General features: G+C 40.7%; 1 protein-coding gene across 1 annotated transcript in view; it reads right to left on the reverse strand.

Annotated features, from left to right (window-relative positions):
• Positions 1–1,730: 1,730 nt before the first annotated feature.
• The window catches only part of LOC139981161 (proline dehydrogenase 1, mitochondrial-like), a 56,965-nt gene continuing 37,429 nt past the window's right edge, over positions 1,731–21,266 (reverse strand). Inside the window, exons 9-11 of the mRNA XM_071993353.1 lie at positions 15,495–15,769; positions 7,701–7,789; positions 1,731–5,882 (exon numbers count right to left, since the gene is read on the reverse strand). Coding sequence (XP_071849454.1) covers positions 5,689–5,882; positions 7,701–7,789; positions 15,495–15,769 — 558 coding nt within the window. The 3' untranslated portion in view covers positions 1,731–5,688. The remainder of the gene's footprint in view (positions 5,883–7,700; positions 7,790–15,494; positions 15,770–21,266) is intronic.

Here is a 21,266-nt window from a genome sequence, read left to right on the forward strand (position 1 = left end):
TTTGACCAACCAAACGTCCCCCCGATAATTTTGATAGATGCCCACACTCTGATCTGCAGTACCAATCCCAAATAGCTTCCGACGCCCCTGTATTAAAAGATCATCAGGGAAAATAAGAGAGCTCATAGTGATCTTAACTTAAAGGCAGCAAGAAAATTGATAGCAGTAAGCACACTTTAACTCAACAATGAATACTAATATAGGCCTAACATCAAACATTGAGACCATAGCCTACTTTCAATGCTTACATTTTCTTCGATATTTACCTCAACTGATTTGCATAAATCGAAAGATCAACAGGGAAACAGTGCATCACTGGTCACGGTGATCCACAGTGTCCCGATCCACTGTGCCCACCATGGTAATGCACTTTAATTGCCATCAAACTGTAAAACTAGACTAACCCCTGGCCCAGGCGCGTATCTAGGGGCGTTGGGAGCACCCCCCCCCGGGTAAGAAAAAGAGGAGAGAAAAAAAAAAGATAGGAATAAAGAGTGAAAAAGAGGGGAAAAAGAGGAGGAAGGAGAGGAAGGAAGGAAAAAGAAAAATAAGAAGAGAAATAGGGGAAAAGGAGGGAACAGAAGAAAAACGCCAAGACACCGGGAATAGACAGAGGAACAGCGACATAATTACAGCGCTGATCCCTATTATATATACACAGGGTAGCCAGTCACGAATCGAGGATTTCGGAAGGGGCGTGGGCCCCAGCCTACCCCGTATACACCGACAACTCCATTTGACGTTTCCATTTTTCCTCTCTCACTAATGTATATGTATATATATATATATATATATATATATATATATATATATATACTATACTGTATCAGGGTTCACACTTCAGGTCTTCAGCAAGGGAACCACTTTTGGTGAACGCCATAAAAGTACACGTTTGGGGGTGGGGTGAAATCTCGAAATTAATTATTCACAAACAAAAGACAACTGCCCTCACCCTGAAGTTGCCTATTATGGCGATTCTGATTTCAACAAAACCCTATCCAGCGAACTGTGTACGTTCTGCAATCCTTTGGGCCATCCCATAGTGGAGTAAAGGATTTGATTAAAGGGCGGAAGCGAACTGTCCCCCTCTATTTTAACTTTTTCCTTTGAATGGGGAGGGGGGAGGGGGGAAGGTCTCCCCGGTGTTAGCTCATCATCTACCACCTTTCCTTGAGCAGCATCGAATGTAAACCATTTCTTCATTAATCCATCCATATCCTGATTCCAATTGTATCACCACCCCCCCCCCCCTCCTCACCATTTAACGACAAAACCTTACTGCAGTAAGGACAGTAGTCACTTCTTAGCTGATTCTCCTGAATCAGCTAAGATTCGGCTTATTCATTTCCCAGCCCAAACTGGTACAAATCAGTAACAAATCTGGTACAATCTGATGTCTGTGGAGTGTTAGCTCAGTGGTTAACGCCGGTGCCTTTCAATCATAAGGTCCCCGGTTCGAGTCACTCCCAGATTAATGTATGTCGTCCAGTTACAGAGTTGTTGACAATTAACAATTCATAATCATGGACGTTAAATATGAATGTAAGAGACTGACTTCGGTCAGCTTGCGGCTTTGATAAGCCAATGAGGCTTCTTCGCGAGTTCCTGCTTGCAGGAGGATCTAATATTACATACATATACATACATGTCAATGCAGGTTTTTCGAGTTTGAAACTGTGCCCTACGACAATGGCTACCAAGATAGAAAAATGCAAATATTAGAAAAGTACTTTTCAAGAAAGTTGCTGTGTTTATTACATCACGATAATTAACAAAGATGTAGAAAGTAAATGTACTGATCAATATTTGGCCAATATCTGCTTTGTTATGCACCCATATAATCTAACATTTATTGTATTGACACAAAATAGGCTATTCAGCAAGGAATCACAACCCAACTTTATGTTCTGGTTTGTTACATTATTAGCTGTATTACATTATCTGTAGTTACTTCACTATCAGTCACAATACTTGCTCCAAGTTAAACCTCACTGAACTCTTTTAGCCTCATAGATAGTACACCTTGGTTACAACAGATGTATTTATGTTAATTCAAGTTAATATTCAGAGCACACATTGCAGTTGTCTTGGTTGACAAAGTTACATTTTGCATCATTACATTTCTCATTACTTTTTTATATTACTCTCGATATATAGTCTGATGTCTAAGAAAAATGGTGCAAGATAATGAAGGCATGGTGATATGGTAAATAGAATGCATAGTATTATAGCACACAAAAAGCATAATGGTATAGCATGAAGGAAATTAATCAATGGAAATACAATCAATCATTACTGATACAGAATAACAAAGAAAAATGAATGTTACAATACACACTGACTATCAAAGATGAATACTAGAACGCAATGTTGTAGGATGCATTTCATATTTTCATTGTTTCCGATCAAAATTATTGCATCTCGTTGCCAGTTTTCAGACTTCTCCATTGTGTATTTCATGTTGTATGCTAGTGCACTTATGATGTAGAATCACAGTGTACAAGTAACCTTTGTATTCAGAAATGCTTTTATATTCCCAGAAAGCCTTTGACCTTAATTTAATGAAGACCTCATTTCAACCAGCAGTTATCATTAAGCAATGTTGGCACAGCACCACTGAGGAGTGACATTGACTTTTAAAACTATAAATCAGAAATGACCATCATCTTAGGTAAAGTTTGACCTCAAATTTACACACACCCACAAAACAGAAACAAATATCCATGTACCCAAAGAATAAACCCATAGCAACTTAAAGTTAAACGCTTTAGTAAATTACTGATAAAAAATTTTGTTGGTAATTTTACCAGATTTACCAATGGAGTAATCTAATTGTCATGATCAGGAAGTTGTTCAGAAAATATTCTATGAATTTTGATTTTCCTCCCACAAACGTAAATCCTTGTAAACTATAAATGTTGCACCAGTTAAATAATAAGACCTGTCACTGGTGAAAATGACAATTAACCAACACAACCATTCTTATCACCAGTGTCCAGGATTTCCAGACATAAACTGTATCAGTCATTTACCATTCAAATGGCCTATTCAATATTTACCACACTCCATTAAAGAATGAATTACCAGATAACTAATGTTCACATATCCTTGTCTAACAAATTGAATAATCCGTCCACAGGTATGGTTTTGATATCAACTGACCCTGAAGTTTGTGACAAGTGTGAATGTTTGGGACCAAACCTGTGATGACATCAGCTCATTGGTTCTGGCTAATTGTTAATATTAAGCTACTGTTTGATAACACAATTACAAATGCTTTTTCAGCTGCAACAAAAGCACCCAACATTGTTGTCCTTTTGCAAAATTGTAGTCTATTGTTACAATATCACATGAGGCTTGATGAACCTTTAATGTTGACAGCTCAATCTAAACTAGAAAACATAAACGGTTAGTGGTTCCGATGCCTAAACAAGTTCATAGTGTGGTAAGTCATACATGTTAATATTCATGAAATTGTACAAACCAAAATGAAGAGGGATTATGTGGCAACATAAAAAGGAAGGTACCAGGAATCAGATATCATGTTGACAAAGTCTATTCTGTGACATAATATAAACCAGAAACATGCATGAATATTAATGAGGTAAAATTTTTTATCTCATAACCATGTAACTATATACTTACATTGAATTATTCAAGAACATGTATAAAGCTAGTTAGACATACTATTTTGGAGATATCTGATTAAGAATATTATTTTCACTGAGTATTCATGATATGCACACAAAAACAACACAGTTGTTTGTATGAATGTAGTGTGACAAACGTAATATGCCAGGGATGAAAATCATGGAACATTCGGTTCTTGTCTTGTGGTTAAAAGCTATTTCTTGCAATATAAGGAATATTAATGACATAAAGTTGGATAGGTCATGAAAATGTGCTTATTATGAAGCAAAATCACCATAGCAGTATATTCATGGATGGGAACCAAAACAATCTACTCATCACTGGGCATATACCTACCAAGTATAACATTGATATATCTTGTGGTTGTTGACTTATCACTGGGCATATACCTACCAAGTATAACATTGATATATCTTGTGGTTGTTGACTTATCACTGGGCATATACCTACCAAGTATAACATTGATATATCTTGTGGTTGTTGACTTATCACTGGGCATATACCTACCAAGTATAACATTGATATATCTTGTGGTTGTTGACTTATCACTGGGCATATACTACCAAGTATAACATTGATATATCTTGTGGTTGTTGACTTATCCCATTTACTAGCTGTTTTTATCCATTTTTATAGTTTTCTAGGGATGATGTCAAACTGTTGTCTCCAGTAGCAAACATTACACATTACATGAATCAATGCTTCATATAGATATTCACATATTTGCCTCTTTGAGAATAATGAACAATTTACAATAAAAATATAAAATAGAATACATTTGAAACTTTGCATCAAAATTCTATTGAAATGGTGTGGTTAGTAAAACAAAGACATCACACTGGATTTCTTATATGAAGTTGACTAAAACCATAACTGGAATCCAAGATACTGGTAATACATTACTGGTACCTGAGAAATGTCAACCTCATACTACTGTATTTAAATGAAGTTACAAGTTACGTAATGGCAACTGAATTACACTAATAATTGCATAAGATAAACCACACAGCTACAAAATATGCAGTTGATATTTGCTTTTTTCTTGATGGTTGTCTTAATAGAAAATATCAAGTTAATTTGTACCTGTATCATAATTTAAAACATATTCTTATCTCTGTAATCTTTCTTAACAGTTTCATTTTCACAAGCACGTCAAACCGAGAGAATCGATTGATAAGATAAAAGTACCTATCCCTAAGTAGTCTAAAGTCAGTGCTTTCACTGGAGTGCTACTGTACATGTAATGACAATGAAGCACTTTATACACAAGAAAGAGGCAAAAATGTTCAGCACACATTATTGTAGAATAACTTTCTATTTACATAAGCTTCTTACCATGAATCAAATCCAAGGCAAGCTATTTTATTAGTGGCCTCAGTTTCATGGCCTGTGTATTAATTGATTATGAGTTTTAAACACAGATTATTGGAGACAAAACCACACAATAACAATAACCTTGACTCTGGCTTTTTGGTTTGATAGTAACTACCACTTTAAACTTCTTCAAATAAGAGTTATCTCAAAGCACACACAAAATATATTTTACCATTATTCTGAAAGAATGCAGTCCTTGTACTTTAAAAGAAAGCATTGCCACTGCACTGAAATCATGATCAGTACTAAAACCTAAGGCAGTACATTATTTGTTGAGTTTATCCATCTAGCAATGTGAAAATCAATGACAAAATTATGTTTTTTGTTATGATACATAGATATGAATTATACAACCCCAAATGCATGATGATAAGAAAAAAATGCCACAAAGGGCCATGTCAGGATGCATGGGGTAAACTTTTGTGTTAAAAGTTTGGATCTAAATATATTGTCATGCTGAGGGTCAATTTGTTGAATAATGTTTGCGCAGCTGAACTTGTTTATCAAAATCAGCATACTGAAGGATATGCAACAAATCATTTACTTAAATTTGTTACAGCTATAATGCAAAAGTTCAACAATCCTTGCTATAAAATTGTTATCGTAAGGAGTAAGGAAACTTGGACAAGATGAAATGTAATGAAACACACTGTCCTGGAGAACTCAAACAACTTCTGGCATATGAGAAAATTCTCCATTCAAGATTCGACGTTTCAGTTCCTTCCAAAGCAATTCTCTTTCCTTTGTAACTCCTTGTAACATGCCTCGATTTTCAAAAGCTCGTCTTGAGAGATATGGTATAACATCTTTAACAGGGCCATATGGTACGTATTTGTATACAGCATATCCAGCTTGACCTAATAAGAAGTGTAACCAGTAAACAAAAACGTTAAGTGGTTCCGATGCACAAACATATTCATAGTGTGGTAGGTCATACATGTTATTATTTATAAACTTGTGCACACCAAAATGAACAGGGATTATCTATTGACTTAATGGGGCATCATATAAAGCAATGTATGAATTTAGTGTGATAAATCAAATATGTCAAGGATGAAAATCATGGAACATTTGGTTGTTGTCTTGTGTTTAGAACCGTTTCTTGCCATTTGATGATTATTAATGACATAGAGATTGAATGTCATTAAAATGTGCATATTTTGTACCAGCATGACATAAATTTTATGTTAAGCCCTGGCAATTCATGGCATGGAAACCACAAACAATCTACTCATTACTGGGCATCTACCTGCTAAGAATGACATTACCATACATAGTATATGCTAAATCGGACATACAGTTGCAGAGATATTGACATTTCAAGAATTTGACGGTAAGCCCTGCCCACTCAAGATTATGCATGATAACCGCACTATAAACAATAGGGATCATCTCTCATCATGACCAACATATATACCAAGTATGACATTGATTCAACTTGTGTTTGTGGAGATATTGTGTTCTTTCTTTGAAGATTTTCCATTAAGCCCCATACACTGATGAATATTAATGAGGTAAAATTGTTGTTGCAAAGAACATTTACTTCCTACAGTATGTAGTTATATCAGCATATACAGTATGATCTAAATTGGACACACAGTTGAAGGGATAAAGGGATCTTCTACTAACTATGATCAACATAAATACAAAGTATTGCATATTTCCTTCTTGAGGTACAGAGTTTACAAGCTAGGGTGTCACATACACATTCACGCCAACTTGACTACATAGATTCTGATGGATGTCGAATCATAAAAAATGATTATCAACCCACAACAGTATAAGCTAGACTAATTGTCCCATAAATCTTCTTGCAACTTACTTCCATCACATAGCAACTGTTGTGGTACTTCCATCTAATGCTGCATTATTAGAGTTTCATTCAATCATGGCCAAACCCGTTCCAAAGTCTCAGGTGCTTATCTTACAAAGGTTTTATTGAGCTATGTACACACTTTGGCAGATGATGAATTACAGTAAGAGAAAAGTAAAGATCCATGTCTTTAAGAGGAAAGTGTTAGGTAACAATGTTTCTGTGGCCTCAAGTTAACAGCTGTTTAGTTAAAGTTGGAATCTTGCAGATACCCCTGTTTAATATTAATTAGTTAGATAATGGTATAATAGTATTGATAGTGACTTGGTGCACCCATGGTGCAGTGAGTGACATCACAAAGTTGTAATTGTCAAACATCTCAAAAGGTATAAGGAGAATTTTTATCCCACATTTCTGTATGTTTGTGGTAGGAGCTTTAAAGAAGAAAGCAAAAGCCCTTTGGCAAGCCTTGGGGTCAAGAGAATTACAAAGTTTCTATGTTACCATTAACCATTATAAAGAGGATATTCCAATGCATTAGAGGTTTCAGTGACAACTAAGGTAACCTTTTAAGAAAAATATTTTGTTATCCATACTGAGCAGCATTCGTGGCCATTAAATGTGAAATTTCAGTTTAAGTCACACATTCAATATTTGTTTCACAATAGTGCAAACATATTCTGTTTAGGTGCAGAAATCTGAAAGCAATTATTGGAAAGCAAAGACGACGAGTTGGTAAGAACATTTGCCAATAAATTTTCATTTTTTTTTGCAAGTTTCAATACATGAAATTTATTGCACTCTTGGATTTTAATGAGACTTAAATTTAAAACACAGACTTTAAAATTATTGTCTAACTTACCGAGTGTGAAGGAAACTTGATCACACATCCCAAAAAGTTGACCAAAATACACCAGCTGATCATTTGCACTAATATTCAGTTCTTTCATCCTGCAAATCAAACATCAAAGGGAAACATGAAATTAACTCTTTGCTAAGGTACAAGCTGAAATCCAAGTTTTACCCTAGCTATGACACAGTTTGGCATGAGATTATGTGACATACATCTTGGTTTGAACAAATTTACCACTAATTACTTTCAAAGCCTTTTCCTATTTAAAAAACGATTCATAGATCACACTGAACTTCAATAAACGAATTATATTTAAAAGATGATGTATAATTTGGAATGCTAGCCAATAGTATTGTCTGCCACAGACAATGTTAATGCAATGTTTATTCATCTTCAAGACACTTTATAATTCCAAAGAACATCATGCAAAAAACTATAAAAAAAACAGACAGCAAGACTGCAGTGTGGTTTCGATGATGCTACATGAATACTCTTATATGTATGTTACACGCTAGGCTGTAGCGTATAGCCAGGATAAACAACATACTTCAAAGTAGTCCAGTATAAAGCATTGAGATATGACAAACAATATTCACATTGGCAGCTGATAACTGATATGGACACTTTCCTTGTATTCAGCATACAGATTGATCTCTACCAAAGACAACAGGTTTCTTCTCAACCCTAGACAAATATTTTTTTAAAGTACTCGCTATTTGGGGACCGTGACTAATAATATACTCGCGAAGACACAAACTTCACTCGGCAGTATGATTGCTGTTCAAGTCTCCATAGTATAGATCTACAACATCAATACTTTCTATGAACAAAGGTTAGGCACTTAGGCAGATGCATGGTCCTACGTTATTGCACATTGGAAAATTATGTTTCTGGGCAGTATGAAATTTAAACTTTTTCCACCAAAAGTAATTGTTGAACAAAGTAAAACATCATAAATAAGCAGCTAGACCTACTGCATTGTCTCAAAGAGTTAAACATCTGCAAATATACCTATGAAGATAGCTTAGCTTCTGTTACATTAGGGCTTCTCAATTACTAGGCATATACTCTACAGTAACTAGGTGTGCAGGACTCCTAAGCCTATACAGTACCTCACTGCTACTTTGAACTATTACTCAAGTCGATAAGCGAGACTTCGTACATTTTCCCAATTATTTACCTTGTCTTTTGGCTGCAGACTGGTGCGCGAAAAATAACGCTATACTCAATACACTGCCTAAATCAAAGCTATCTTTTACCCAATGAAAATCTAAGGTAGAAAGAGCATCTTTCTTCAACTTGCAAAGTCTGGTGCTGGGTGAAAATCTCTGCAAAAATCCTAGCAGTAGTAACAACAAACTTTTTTCAAAACTCCTTCACTTGTTGTGTATTTTTCGAATTATGACTGATGGTATGTAGGTAATGCCTTAAGAAATAATTTAGGAGATGTTTGTCCACCTAATGTGTATTGGTATTCTAACACAAAACATTTTAAACAATGCTTAATGTTAGCAGTCTACCTTCATAAACTCTACTGTGCACAGGTTGCCTGTGCATAAACTAGCTGTATTGATACCGACGGTTCATATATTTTTGAATTGGTTGATAAATTAACATATGAACACAGCATATAAAACACATTATGTACTTTGTAAGCTCAAACCGTTCCCTCTAATAAAAATTTATTTTAGATTTTAAATGATTTTAAATGACTGCTTTCTCTGTATGTTTGTAAATGTTCCATGAAGGTTGTGAAAAATCTCTGCACATGAAAACTTCCCGTACATGATGCACATGCAGATAGCAAACCGTTTTAGACAGTTAATTTGCATTGAGATCGTCATTGATAAAAATCTAACTAGGAGACAGACTGACAGTTAAATTTCCTAAACTGCTAGCCAATAATCCAAAGTAACTATACATCCAAACCTGAAGTTTTTATTTGGCACTGAATCTTGACAATTGCATTATACAATGGAAAACTTTAAAAACAAAAGCAAATATATTATTACTGATGATACAGTGATATCGTCCATTCCAATAACAAAGCTGTATGTACAAAGAGTACACCTTTTTGCACACAATTTGAACACTAGTGACCCCAAATGACCTTCACAAAACATTAGGCTGCTTGAACTTAAAATGTCACTACTACTTACTAAATATGAAATTGTTCCAAGCTTCCCTTCTTGAGATATCGTGTTTACAAGATTTTCATAAATTGACCACTAGGGACCCCAAATGACCTCCACAAAGAACACCAAAACAATAGGCTTCTTGAACTTAATGTGTCACAACTACATACTAAATATGAGATTGTTCCAATGTTCCCTTCTTGAGATATAGTGTTTACAAGGTTTCACAATTTGACATCTGGTTACTCCAAATGACCTTTGACCTCCACAAAAACAATAGGCTTAACATAACGTCCCCTGAAAACAATAGGCTTCTTCTACTCAATGTGGTACTCCTACACACCAAATATGAGCTTGGTCCAATGTTCCCTGCTTGAGACATCCTGTTACCAAGCAAGGCATCACATACACAGCACAACTCAGCAAGGGGATCAGCACACCTGACCAAAGGGGATCGAAACACCTTACCAAGGGGATCAGCACACCTTACCAAGGGGATCAGCACACCTTATCAAGGGGATCAGCACACCTCACCAAGGGAATCAGCACACCTGACCAAAGGGGATCAGCACACCTGACCAAGGGGATCAGCACACCCGACCAAGGGGGATCAGCACACCTCACCAAGGGAATCAGCACATCTGACCAAAGGGGATCGACACACCTTACCAAGGGGGATCAGCACACCTGACCAAGGGGATCAGCACACCTCACCAAGGGGATCAGCACACCTCACCAAGGGAATCAGCACACCTGACAAAGGGAATCAGCACACCTTACCATGGGGGATCGGCACACCTGACCAAGGGAATCAGCACACCTGACCAAAGGGGATCAGCACACCTGACCAAAGGGGATCGACACACCTTACCCAGGGGGATCAGCACACCTGACCAAGGGGATCAGCACACCTGACCAAGGGGATCAGCACACCTTACCAAGGGGGATCAGCACACCTGATCAAGAGGGATCAGCACACCTCACCAAGGGAATCAGCACACCTTACCATGGGGGATCGGCACACCTGACCAAGGGAATCAGCACACCTGACCAAAGGGGATCAGCACACCTGACCAAAGGGGATCGACACACCTTACCCAGGGGGATCAGCACACCTGACCAAGGGGATCAGCACACCTCACCAAGGGGATCAGCACACCTTACCATGGGGGATCGGCACACCTGACCAAGGGAATCAGCACACCTGACCAAAGGGGATCAGCACACCTGACCAAAGGGGATCGACACACCTTACCCAGGGGGATCAGCACACCTGACCAAAGGGATCAGCACACCTGACCAAGGGGATCAGCACACCTTACCAAGGGATCAGCACACCTGACCAAGGGGATCAGCACACCTGACCAAGGGGATCAGCACACCTGACCAAGGGGGATCAGCACACCTCACCAAGGGAATCAGCACATCGACCAAAGGGGATCGACACACCTTACCAAGGGGGATCAGCACACCTGACCAAGGGGATCAGCACACCTCACCAAGGGGATCAGCACACCTTACCATGGGGGATCAGCACACCTGACCAAGGGGATCAGCACACCTGACCAAGGGGGATCAGCACACCTTACCAAGGGAATCAGCACACCTGACCAAAGGGGATCGACACACCTTACCAAGGGGGATCAGCACACCTGACCAAGGGGATCAGCACACCTCACCAAGGGGATCAGCACACCTCACCAAGGGAATCAGCACACCTTACCATGGGGGATCGGCACACCTGACCAAGGGAATCAGCACACCTGACCAAAGGGGATCAGCACACCTGACCAAAGGGGATCGACACACCTTACCCAGGGGGATCAGCACACCTGACCAAGGGGATCAGCACACCTCACCAAGGGGATCAGCACACCTTACCATGGGGGATCGGCACACCTGACCAAGGGAATCAGCACACCTGACCAAAGGGGATCAGCACACCTGACCAAAGGGGATCGACACACCTTACCCAGGGGGATCAGCACACCTGACCAAGGGGATCAGCACACCTCACCAAGGGGATCAGCACACCTTACCAAGGGATCAGCACACCTGACCAAGGGGATCAGCACACCTGACCAAGGGGATCAGCACACCTGACCAAGGGGGATCAGCACACCTCACCAAGGGAATCAGCACATCGACCAAAGGGGATCGACACACCTTACCAAGGGGGATCAGCACACCTGACCAAGGGGATCAGCACACCTCACCAAGGGGATCAGCACACCTTACCATGGGGGATCAGCACACCTGACCAAGGGGATCAGCACACCTGACCAAGGGGGATCAGCACACCTTACCAAGGGAATCAGCACACCTGACCAAAGGGGATCGACACACCTTACCAAGGGGGATCAGCACACCTGACCAAGGGGATCAGCACACCTCACCAAGGGGATCAGCACACCTCACCAAGGGAATCAGCACACCTGACCAAGGGAATCAGCACACCTTACCATGGGGGATCGGCACACCTGACCATGGGAATCAGCACACCTGACCAAAGGGGATCAGCACACCTGACCAAAGGGGATCGACACACCTTACCCAGGGGGATCAGCACACCTGACCAAGGGGATCAGCACACCTCACCAACGGGATCAGCACACCTTACCAAGGGGGATCAGCACACCTGACCAAGGGGATCAGCACACCTCACCAACGGGATCAGCACACCTTACCAAGGGGGATCAGCACACCTGACCAAGGGGATCAGCACACCTGACCAAGGGGGATCAGCACACCTGACCAAGGGAATCAGCACACCTGACCAAAGGGGATCGACACACCTTACCAAGGGAGATCAGCACACCTGACCAAGGGGATCAGCACACCTCACCAAGGGGATCAGCACACTTTACAAAGGGGGATCAGCACACCTTACCAAGGGGATCAGTACACCTGACCAAGGGAATCAGCACACCTGACCAAGGGGGATCAGCACACCTCACCAAGGGAATCAGCACACCTGACCAAAGGGGATCGACACACCTTACCAAGGGGATCAGCACACCTTACCATGGGGGATCAGCACACCTGACCAAGGGGATCAGCACACCTGACCAAGGGGGATCAGCACACCTCACCAAGGGAATCAGCACACCTGACCAAAGGGGATCGACACACCTTACCAAGGGGGATCAGCACACCTGACCAAGGGGATCAGCACACCTCACCAAGGGGATCAGCACACCTCACCAAGGGAATCAGCACACCTGACCAAGGGAATCAGCACACCTTACCATGGGGGATCGGCACACCTGACCATGGGAATCAGCACACCTGACCAAAGGGGATCAGCACACCTGACCAAAGGGGATCGACACACCTTACCCAGGGGGATCAGCACACCTGACCAAGGGGATCAGCACACCTCACCAACGGGATCAGCACACCTTACCAAGGGGGATCAGCACACCTGACCAAGGGGATCAGCACACCTGACCAAGGGGCATCAGCACACCTGACCAAGGGAATCAGCACACCTGACCAAAGGGGATCGACACACCTTACCAAGGGAGATCAGCACACCTGACCAAGGGGATCAGCACACCTCGCCAAGGGGATCAGCACACTTTACCAAGGGGGATCAGCACACCTTACCAAGGGGATCAGCACACCTTATCAAGGGGATCAGCACACCTCACCAAGGGAATCAGCACACCTGACCAAAGGGGATCAGCACACCTGACCCAGGGGGATCAACACACCTTACCAAGGGGGATCAGCACACCTGACCAAGGGGATCAGCACACCTCACCAAGGGGATCAGCACACCTCACCAAGGGAATCAGCACACCTGACCAAGGGAATCAGCACACCTTACCATGGGGGATCGGCACACCTGACCATGGGAATCAGCACACCTGACCAAAGGGGATCAGCACACCTGACCAAAGGGGATCAGCACACCTGACCAAAGGGGATCGACACACCTTACCCAGGGGGATCAGCACACCTGACCAAGGGGATCAGCACACCTCACCAACGGGATCAGCACACCTTACCAAGGGGGATCAGCACACCTGACCAAGGGGATCAGCACACCTGACCAAGGGGGATCAGCACACCTGACTAAGGGAATCAGCACACCTGACCAAAGGGGATCGACACACCTGACCAAAGGGGATCAACACACCTTACCAAGGGGTATCAGCACACTTTACAAAGGGGATCAGCACACCTTATCAAGGGGATCAGCACACCTCACCAAGGGAATCAGCACACCTGACCAAGGGAATCAGCACACTTACCATGGGGGATCGGCACACCTGACCAAGGGAATCAGCACACCTGACCAAAGGGGATCAGCACACCTGACCCAGGGGGATCAACACACCTTACCAAGGGGATCAGCACACCTGACCAAGGGGATCAGCACACCTGACCAAGGGGGATCAGCACACCTGACCAAGGGAATCAGCACACCTGACCAAAGGGGATCGACACACCTTACCAAGGGAGATTAGCACACCTGACCAAGGGGATCAGCACACCTCACCAAGGTGATCAGCACACCTGACCAAGGGGGATCAGCACACCTCACCAAGGGGATCAGCACACCTTACCAAGGGGGTTCAGCACACCTGACCAAAGGGATCAGCACACCTGACCAAGGGGATCAGCACACCTGACCAAGGGGGATCAGCACACCTCACCAAGGGAATCAGCACACCTGACCAAAGGGGATCGACACACCTTACCAAGGGGGATCAGCACACCTGACCAAGGGGATCAGCACACCTCACCAAGGGGATCAGCACACCTTACCAAGGGGGATCAGCACACCTGACCAAGGGGATCAGCACACCTGACCAAGGGGATCAGCGCACCTGACCAAGGGAATCGACACACCTGACCAAGGGGGATCAGCACACCTCACCAAGGGAATCAGCACACCTGACCAAAGGGGTTCGACACACCTTACCAAGGGAGATCAGCACACCTGACCAAGGGATCAGCACACCTCACCAAGGGGATCAGCAAACCTTACCATGGGGATCAGCACAACTGACCAAGGGGATCAGCACACCTGACCAAGGGGGATCAGCACACCTCACCAAGGGAATCAGCACACCTGACCAAAGGGGATCGACACACCTTACCAAGGGGGATCAGCACACCTGACCAAGGGAATCAGCACACCTGACCAAGGGAATCAGCACACCTTACCATGGGGGATCGACACACCTGACCATGGGAATCAGCACACCTGACCAAAGGGGATCAGCACACCTGACCAAAGGGGATCGACACACCTTACCCAGGGGGATCAGCACACCTGACCAAGGGGGTCAGCACACCTCACCAAGGGGATCAGCACACCTTACCAAGGGGGATCAGCACACCTGACCAAGGGAATCAGCACACCTCACAAAGGGAATCAGCACACCTTACCATGGGGGATCGGCACACCTGACCAAGGGGATCAGCACACCTGACCAAGGGGATCAGCACACCTGACCAAGGGAATCAGCACACCTTACCATGGGGGATCGGCACACCTGACAAAGGGGATCAGCACACCTTACCAAGGGGATCAGCACACCTGACCAAGGGGGATCGGCACACCAAGTATGTCCTTCAACCAATGAGTTATCATTACTACTGATAATAGAAGAATACAATCTCAAACTGAGTGTAGTCTCCGCAAATTTAATACCTATTCACCGCAATCCTTATAGTATCTTCATTGTGTGATGCTACCATTACATTAATCTTTGGTCGGGATGAGATTTCATTCAAGATCATGTCTAAACATCCATGATAACACTGGCTGGTAGCATCATAGTCCTGATTGATAGGGTCTAGGTAACCAATTTCTTGGGCTCGTTTGCGCTCCTGGTCCATATAAGCACCTCTGACAAGCTTGGATCCAAACCAGAAATCCTCCCTCTTTGAAAGCTCCAAATCTAAGCATAAGTTGTTGCTGCATTGCTGAGGACAGAAGCAGAGAGATATTATCATCATTGCACACCTAATAGCTTCGAGTGGAGGGTACTGTTAGTGGATCTTGCCCAGAGCTTGATTAATACTTAGACTATGAATAAGAGGCTGATCACTCCAATCAAGATGAAAAGTTTCAGTTGATTTCTGTTGATTCAATGTCTTCTCTCAAACTAATGTTGAATCATGCAAGATGACAAAAATCACAAAGTTTCAATCATGTTTATTTAAATTGTCCGCACTTGATTGAACCTCATCCAGACCCTTCTCATACTGTATGACTATCATACCAGATCTAAAACAAAGTCCCTATGGCTTAGAAAGGTGGCATTGAGCCGTGGCAGAGGTCACTATGATGGGATGTTTTGTACAGCCTGATTCAAGTAAGCACATGAGTGCTGAACAACTGCGGATGAATCTCATTGTTCTATGATTACATGTGGTTTGAGTAAAAATAAATTGTTAACTTTCTCTTTATAGCTGAGCATGAGAGGAGTAACACATTCCAAGGATGCATGGTGCTGAGTAATAAAGAAAAGGAACTTGACATTTTGACTGAATTTTTAAAAAGTTTTGAAAACATTTGCATATCAGTAACAAAAACTGACACAATTGACCCAGAGTTGTTTCCTGATTTCTTTACTGTTTGTGCCAACAATGTTTCTAGCCGGTTTCGTTTTGATGGAATTCATGATCGAGCAATTTTTTGACCCGTTCTCTGAAAAGGGAAATTCCAGAAAGTACCAAATGCTTGTGATAGATTTCAATACATTGACCTGGGTCAAGTTGCTTTAATTGCAACTGGGCTGGATGCCTCCCACACTGGAATGAATTCCAAGGACAAGTAAGATGCATTGGAAATCAGCACACGATTTAACTTTAAGATGAAGTTAGCAGTAACAACAGTTGTCGACTTGTTGACCTGTGCCGGAGTTAACATGTATTGTGAAGGGAAGGTTTGGGAGTGATTGGGGCATATAAAACTTTACTTTTGCAGAGAAGAGCACCATTGATTATTATCATATTGATCTCCTGATATCTTTCCGAACATCAAACATTTTGAATTGACACTTTTGATAAGTTAATGTCAGATAATCATAATCCTATGTGTTGACATTGAAGGCGATTCATATTGAACGTCAACTGAGCCAATATCTGGTTTTGAGGTGAACATGGGAGTAGTACCACTAAAATTGTGTGGGAGAGTGGTACAAAACATGATTTCGAAACCACTGATGTTGAAAAAATTGTACATGAAATTGATTTGATAAAAGGTTCCAATATTTCCTAAGAACAAACAGATTATTTGTCCAATAATGTGAAGAGACTATTCCACGACACCAATGAGAGAGCAGGTTTGAAGAAGAAGCAACCAATTAGAAATTAACTGGTAAACATTCCAATTAATAAATGGTTTAACAATGAAAGCAAATTAGCTAGGGCAAAGCACAGTAAATCTACGTATGCACACAAAATTAACAAATGCGATATACCTAGACAAGAGCTCCGAATTCTCTGCAAGCAATATAAGAAAAAGTTTAAAAAAGCAAAATCCAATTATTTACCAATTTACAAAACAAAAAGAGAAAAATGAAAAAAAAATGAAAATCAAAGTATTGGGAAAATCTTAATAAGGCCAGTTCATCGCAGAAATGTATCCCCAAGTGACTAAGCATGTGCATATTAATGTATCTCCAGCTTTAAGTACCATGACCTCTGCTGTTTATGAGGATTTGCATGGTGTTATAATGGAAGGAGAAGTTACTGCAAAAATTAGAAAACTTAAAAAGTAGAAAATCTTCTGGGGTTGATCAAATTATAAATAAATTTTTAAATCATAGCCTAGTTATTGTTGTCCAGTTGATTATCAAACTGTCCAATGCTGTACTGGCCTCTGGAGCACTGCCCTTGGACTGTACAACTGGATGAACATAGTCATTATTTAAAGGGAAAGGTATGCCTAATGTTATTGACAATTATTGGGGTATTACATTGCCCTTTTCAGTTGCATGAGTAAACTATGAGCTGTTATATTACAAAAGCGTAGTAGGAACTACTTAAAAAATACTGGGACCTTAGGGGATGAGTAAGCGGGTTTCAGCGCGAATCATGTCCCATTAGACAATATTTTTGCGTGGTTTTCAATCATAGATATCTATTTGATTAAAAGAAATATATCTTTGTGCCTTCATCCACTACAAGATTTGCAAGATTAACAGGCAGAGAGGGTATTGAACAGTTTATTAACTAGTAAATCAGGCACAGAGGGCATTGAACAGTTTATTAACTACAGTAGTAAATCAGGCAGAGAGGGTATTGTACAGTTTATTAACTAGTAAATCAGGCGGAGAGGGTATTGTACAGTTAATTAACTAGTAAATCAGGCAGAGAGGGTATTGTACAGTTCATTAACTAGTAAATCAGGCGGAGAGGGTATTGTACAGTTTATTAACTAGTAAATCAGGCAGAGAGGGTATTGTACAGTTCATTAACTAGTAAATCAGACACAGAGGGTATTGAACAGTTTATTAACTAGTAAATCAGGCGGAGAGGGTATTGTACAGTTTATTAACTAGTAAATCAGGCAGAGAGGGTATTGTACAGTTTATTAACTAGTAAATCAGGCGGAGAGGGTATTGTACAGTTTATTAACTAGTAAATCAGGCACAGAGGGTATTGAACAGTTCATTAACTAGTAAATCAGGCGGAGAGGGTATTGTACAGTTTATTAACTAGTAAATCAGGCACAGAGGGTATTGAACAGTTCATTAACTAGTAAATCAGGCGGAGAGGGTATTGTACAGTTTATTAACTAGTAAATCAGACACAGAGGGTATTGAACAGTTCATTAACTAGTAAATCAGGCGGAGAGGGTATTGTACAGTTTATTAACTAGTAAATCAGACACAGAGGGTATTGAACAGTTCATTAACTAGTAAATCAGGCGGAGAGGGTATTGTACAGTTTATTAACTAGTAAATCAGACACAGAGGGTATTGAACAGTTTATTAACTAGTAAATCAGGCGGAGAGGGTATTGTTCAGTTTATTAACTAGTAAATCAGGCGGAGAGGGTATTGTACAGTTTATTAACTAGTAAATCAGGCGGAGAGGGTATTGTACAGTTTATTAACTAGTAAATCAAGCAGAGAGGGTATTGAACAGTTTATAACTAGTATATCAGGCAGAGAGGGTATAGTACAGTTTATTAACTAGTAAATCAGGCAGAGAGGGTATTGTACAGTTTATTAACTAGTAAATCAAGCAGAGAGGGCATTGAACAGTTTATTAACTAGTAAATCAGGCAGAGAGGGTATTGAACAGTTTATTAACTAGTAAATCAGGCGGAGAGGGTATTGTACAGTTTATTAACTAGTAAATCAGACACAGAGGGTATTGAACAGTTTATTAACTAGTAAATCAGGCGGAGAGGGTATTGTACAGTTTATTAACTAGTAAATCAGACACAGAGGGTATTGAACAGTTTATTAACTAGTAAATCAGGCGGAGAGGGTATTGTACAGTTTATTAACTAGTAAATCAGACACAGAGGGTATTGAACAGTTCATTAACTAGTAAATCAGGCGGAGAGGGTATTGTACAGTTTATTAACTAGTAAATCAGACACAGAGGGTATTGAACAGTTCATTAACTAGTAAATCAGGCGGAGAGGGTATTGAACAGTTTATTAACTAGTAAATCAGGCAGAGAGGGTATTGTACAGTTCATTAACTAGTAAATCAGGCGGAGAGGGTATTGTACAGTTTATTAACTAGTAAATCAGGCAGAGAGGGTATAGTACAGTTTATTAACTAGTAAATCAGGCAGAGAGGGTATTGTACAGTTTATTAACTAGTAAATCAAGCAGAGAGGGCATTGAACAGTTTATAACTAGTAAATCAGGCAGAGAGGGTATTGTACAGTTTATTAACTAGTAAATCAAGCAGCGAGGGCATTGAACAGTTTATAACTAGTATATCAGGCACAGAGGGTATTGAACAGTTTATTAACTAGTAAATCAGGCAGAGAGGGTATTGTACAGTTTATTAACTAGTAAATCAGACACAGAGGGTATTGAACAGTTTATTAACTAGTAAATCAGACACAGAGGGTATTGAACAGTTTATTAACTAGTAAATCAGACACAGAGGGTATTGAACAGTTTATTAACTAGTAAATCAGGCAGAGAGGGTATTGTACAGTTCATTAACTAGTAAATCAGGCAGAGAGGGTATTGTACAGTTCATTAACTAGTAAATCAGACGGAGAGGGTATTGAACAGTTTATTAACTAGTAAATCAGGCAGAGAGGGTATTGTACAGTTCATTAACTAGTAAATCAGACGGAGAGGGTATTGTACAGTTTATTAACTAGTAAATCAGGCAGAGAGGGTATTGTACAGTTCATTAACTAGTAAATCAGACGGAGAGGGTATTGTACAGTTTATTAACTAGTAAATCAGGCAGAGAGGGTATTGTACAGTTCATTAACTAGTAAATCAGGCAGAGAAGGTATTGTACAGTTTATTAACTAGTAAATCAGGCACAGAGGGTATTGAACAGTTTATTAACTAGTAAATCAGGCAGAGAGGGTATTGTACAGTTCATTAACTAGTAAATCAGACGGAGAGGGTATTGTACAGTTTATTAACTAGTAAATCAGGCAGAGAGGGTATTGTACAGTTCATTAACTAGTAAATCAGGCGGAGAGGGTATTGTACAGTTTATTAACTAGTAAATCAGGCACAGAGGGTATTGAACAGTTTATTAACTAGTAAATCAGGCAGAGAGGGTATAGTACAGTTTATTAACTAGTAAATCAGGCACAGAGGGTATTGTACAGTTTATTAACTAGTAAATCAGACACAGAGGGTATTGAACAGTTTATTAACTAGTAAATCAGGCAGAGAGGGTATTGTACAGTTCATTAACTAGTAAATCAGACACAGAGGGTATTGAACAGTTTATTAACTAGTAAATCAGGCAGAGAGGGTATTGTACAGTTCATTAACTAGTAAATCAGGCAGAGAGGGTATTGTACAGTTTATTAACTAGTAAATCAGGCAGAGAGGGTATTGTACAGTTCATTAACTAGTAAATCAGACACAGAGGGTATTGAACAGTTTATTAACTAGTAAATCAGGCAGAGAGGGTATTGTACAGTTCATTAACTAGTAAATCAGACACAGAGGGTATTGAACAGTTTATTAACTAGTAAATCAGGCAGAGAGGGTATTGTACAGTTCATTAACTAGTAAATCAGGCAGAGAGGGTATTGTACAGTTTATAACTAGTAAATCAGACACAGAGGGTATTGAACAGTTTATTAACTAGTAAATCAGGCAGAGAGGGTATTGTACAGTTTATAACTAGTAAATCAGACACAGAGGGTATTGAACAGTTTATTAACTAGTAAATCAGGCAGAGAGGGTATTGTACAGTTCATTAACTAGTAAATCAGGCAGAGAGGGCATTGAACAGTTCATTAAC

The sequence above is a fragment of the Apostichopus japonicus genome, chromosome 15 (assembly GCF_037975245.1).
Source record: "Apostichopus japonicus isolate 1M-3 chromosome 15, ASM3797524v1, whole genome shotgun sequence".
Taxonomy (NCBI): domain Eukaryota; kingdom Metazoa; phylum Echinodermata; class Holothuroidea; order Aspidochirotida; family Stichopodidae; genus Apostichopus; species Apostichopus japonicus.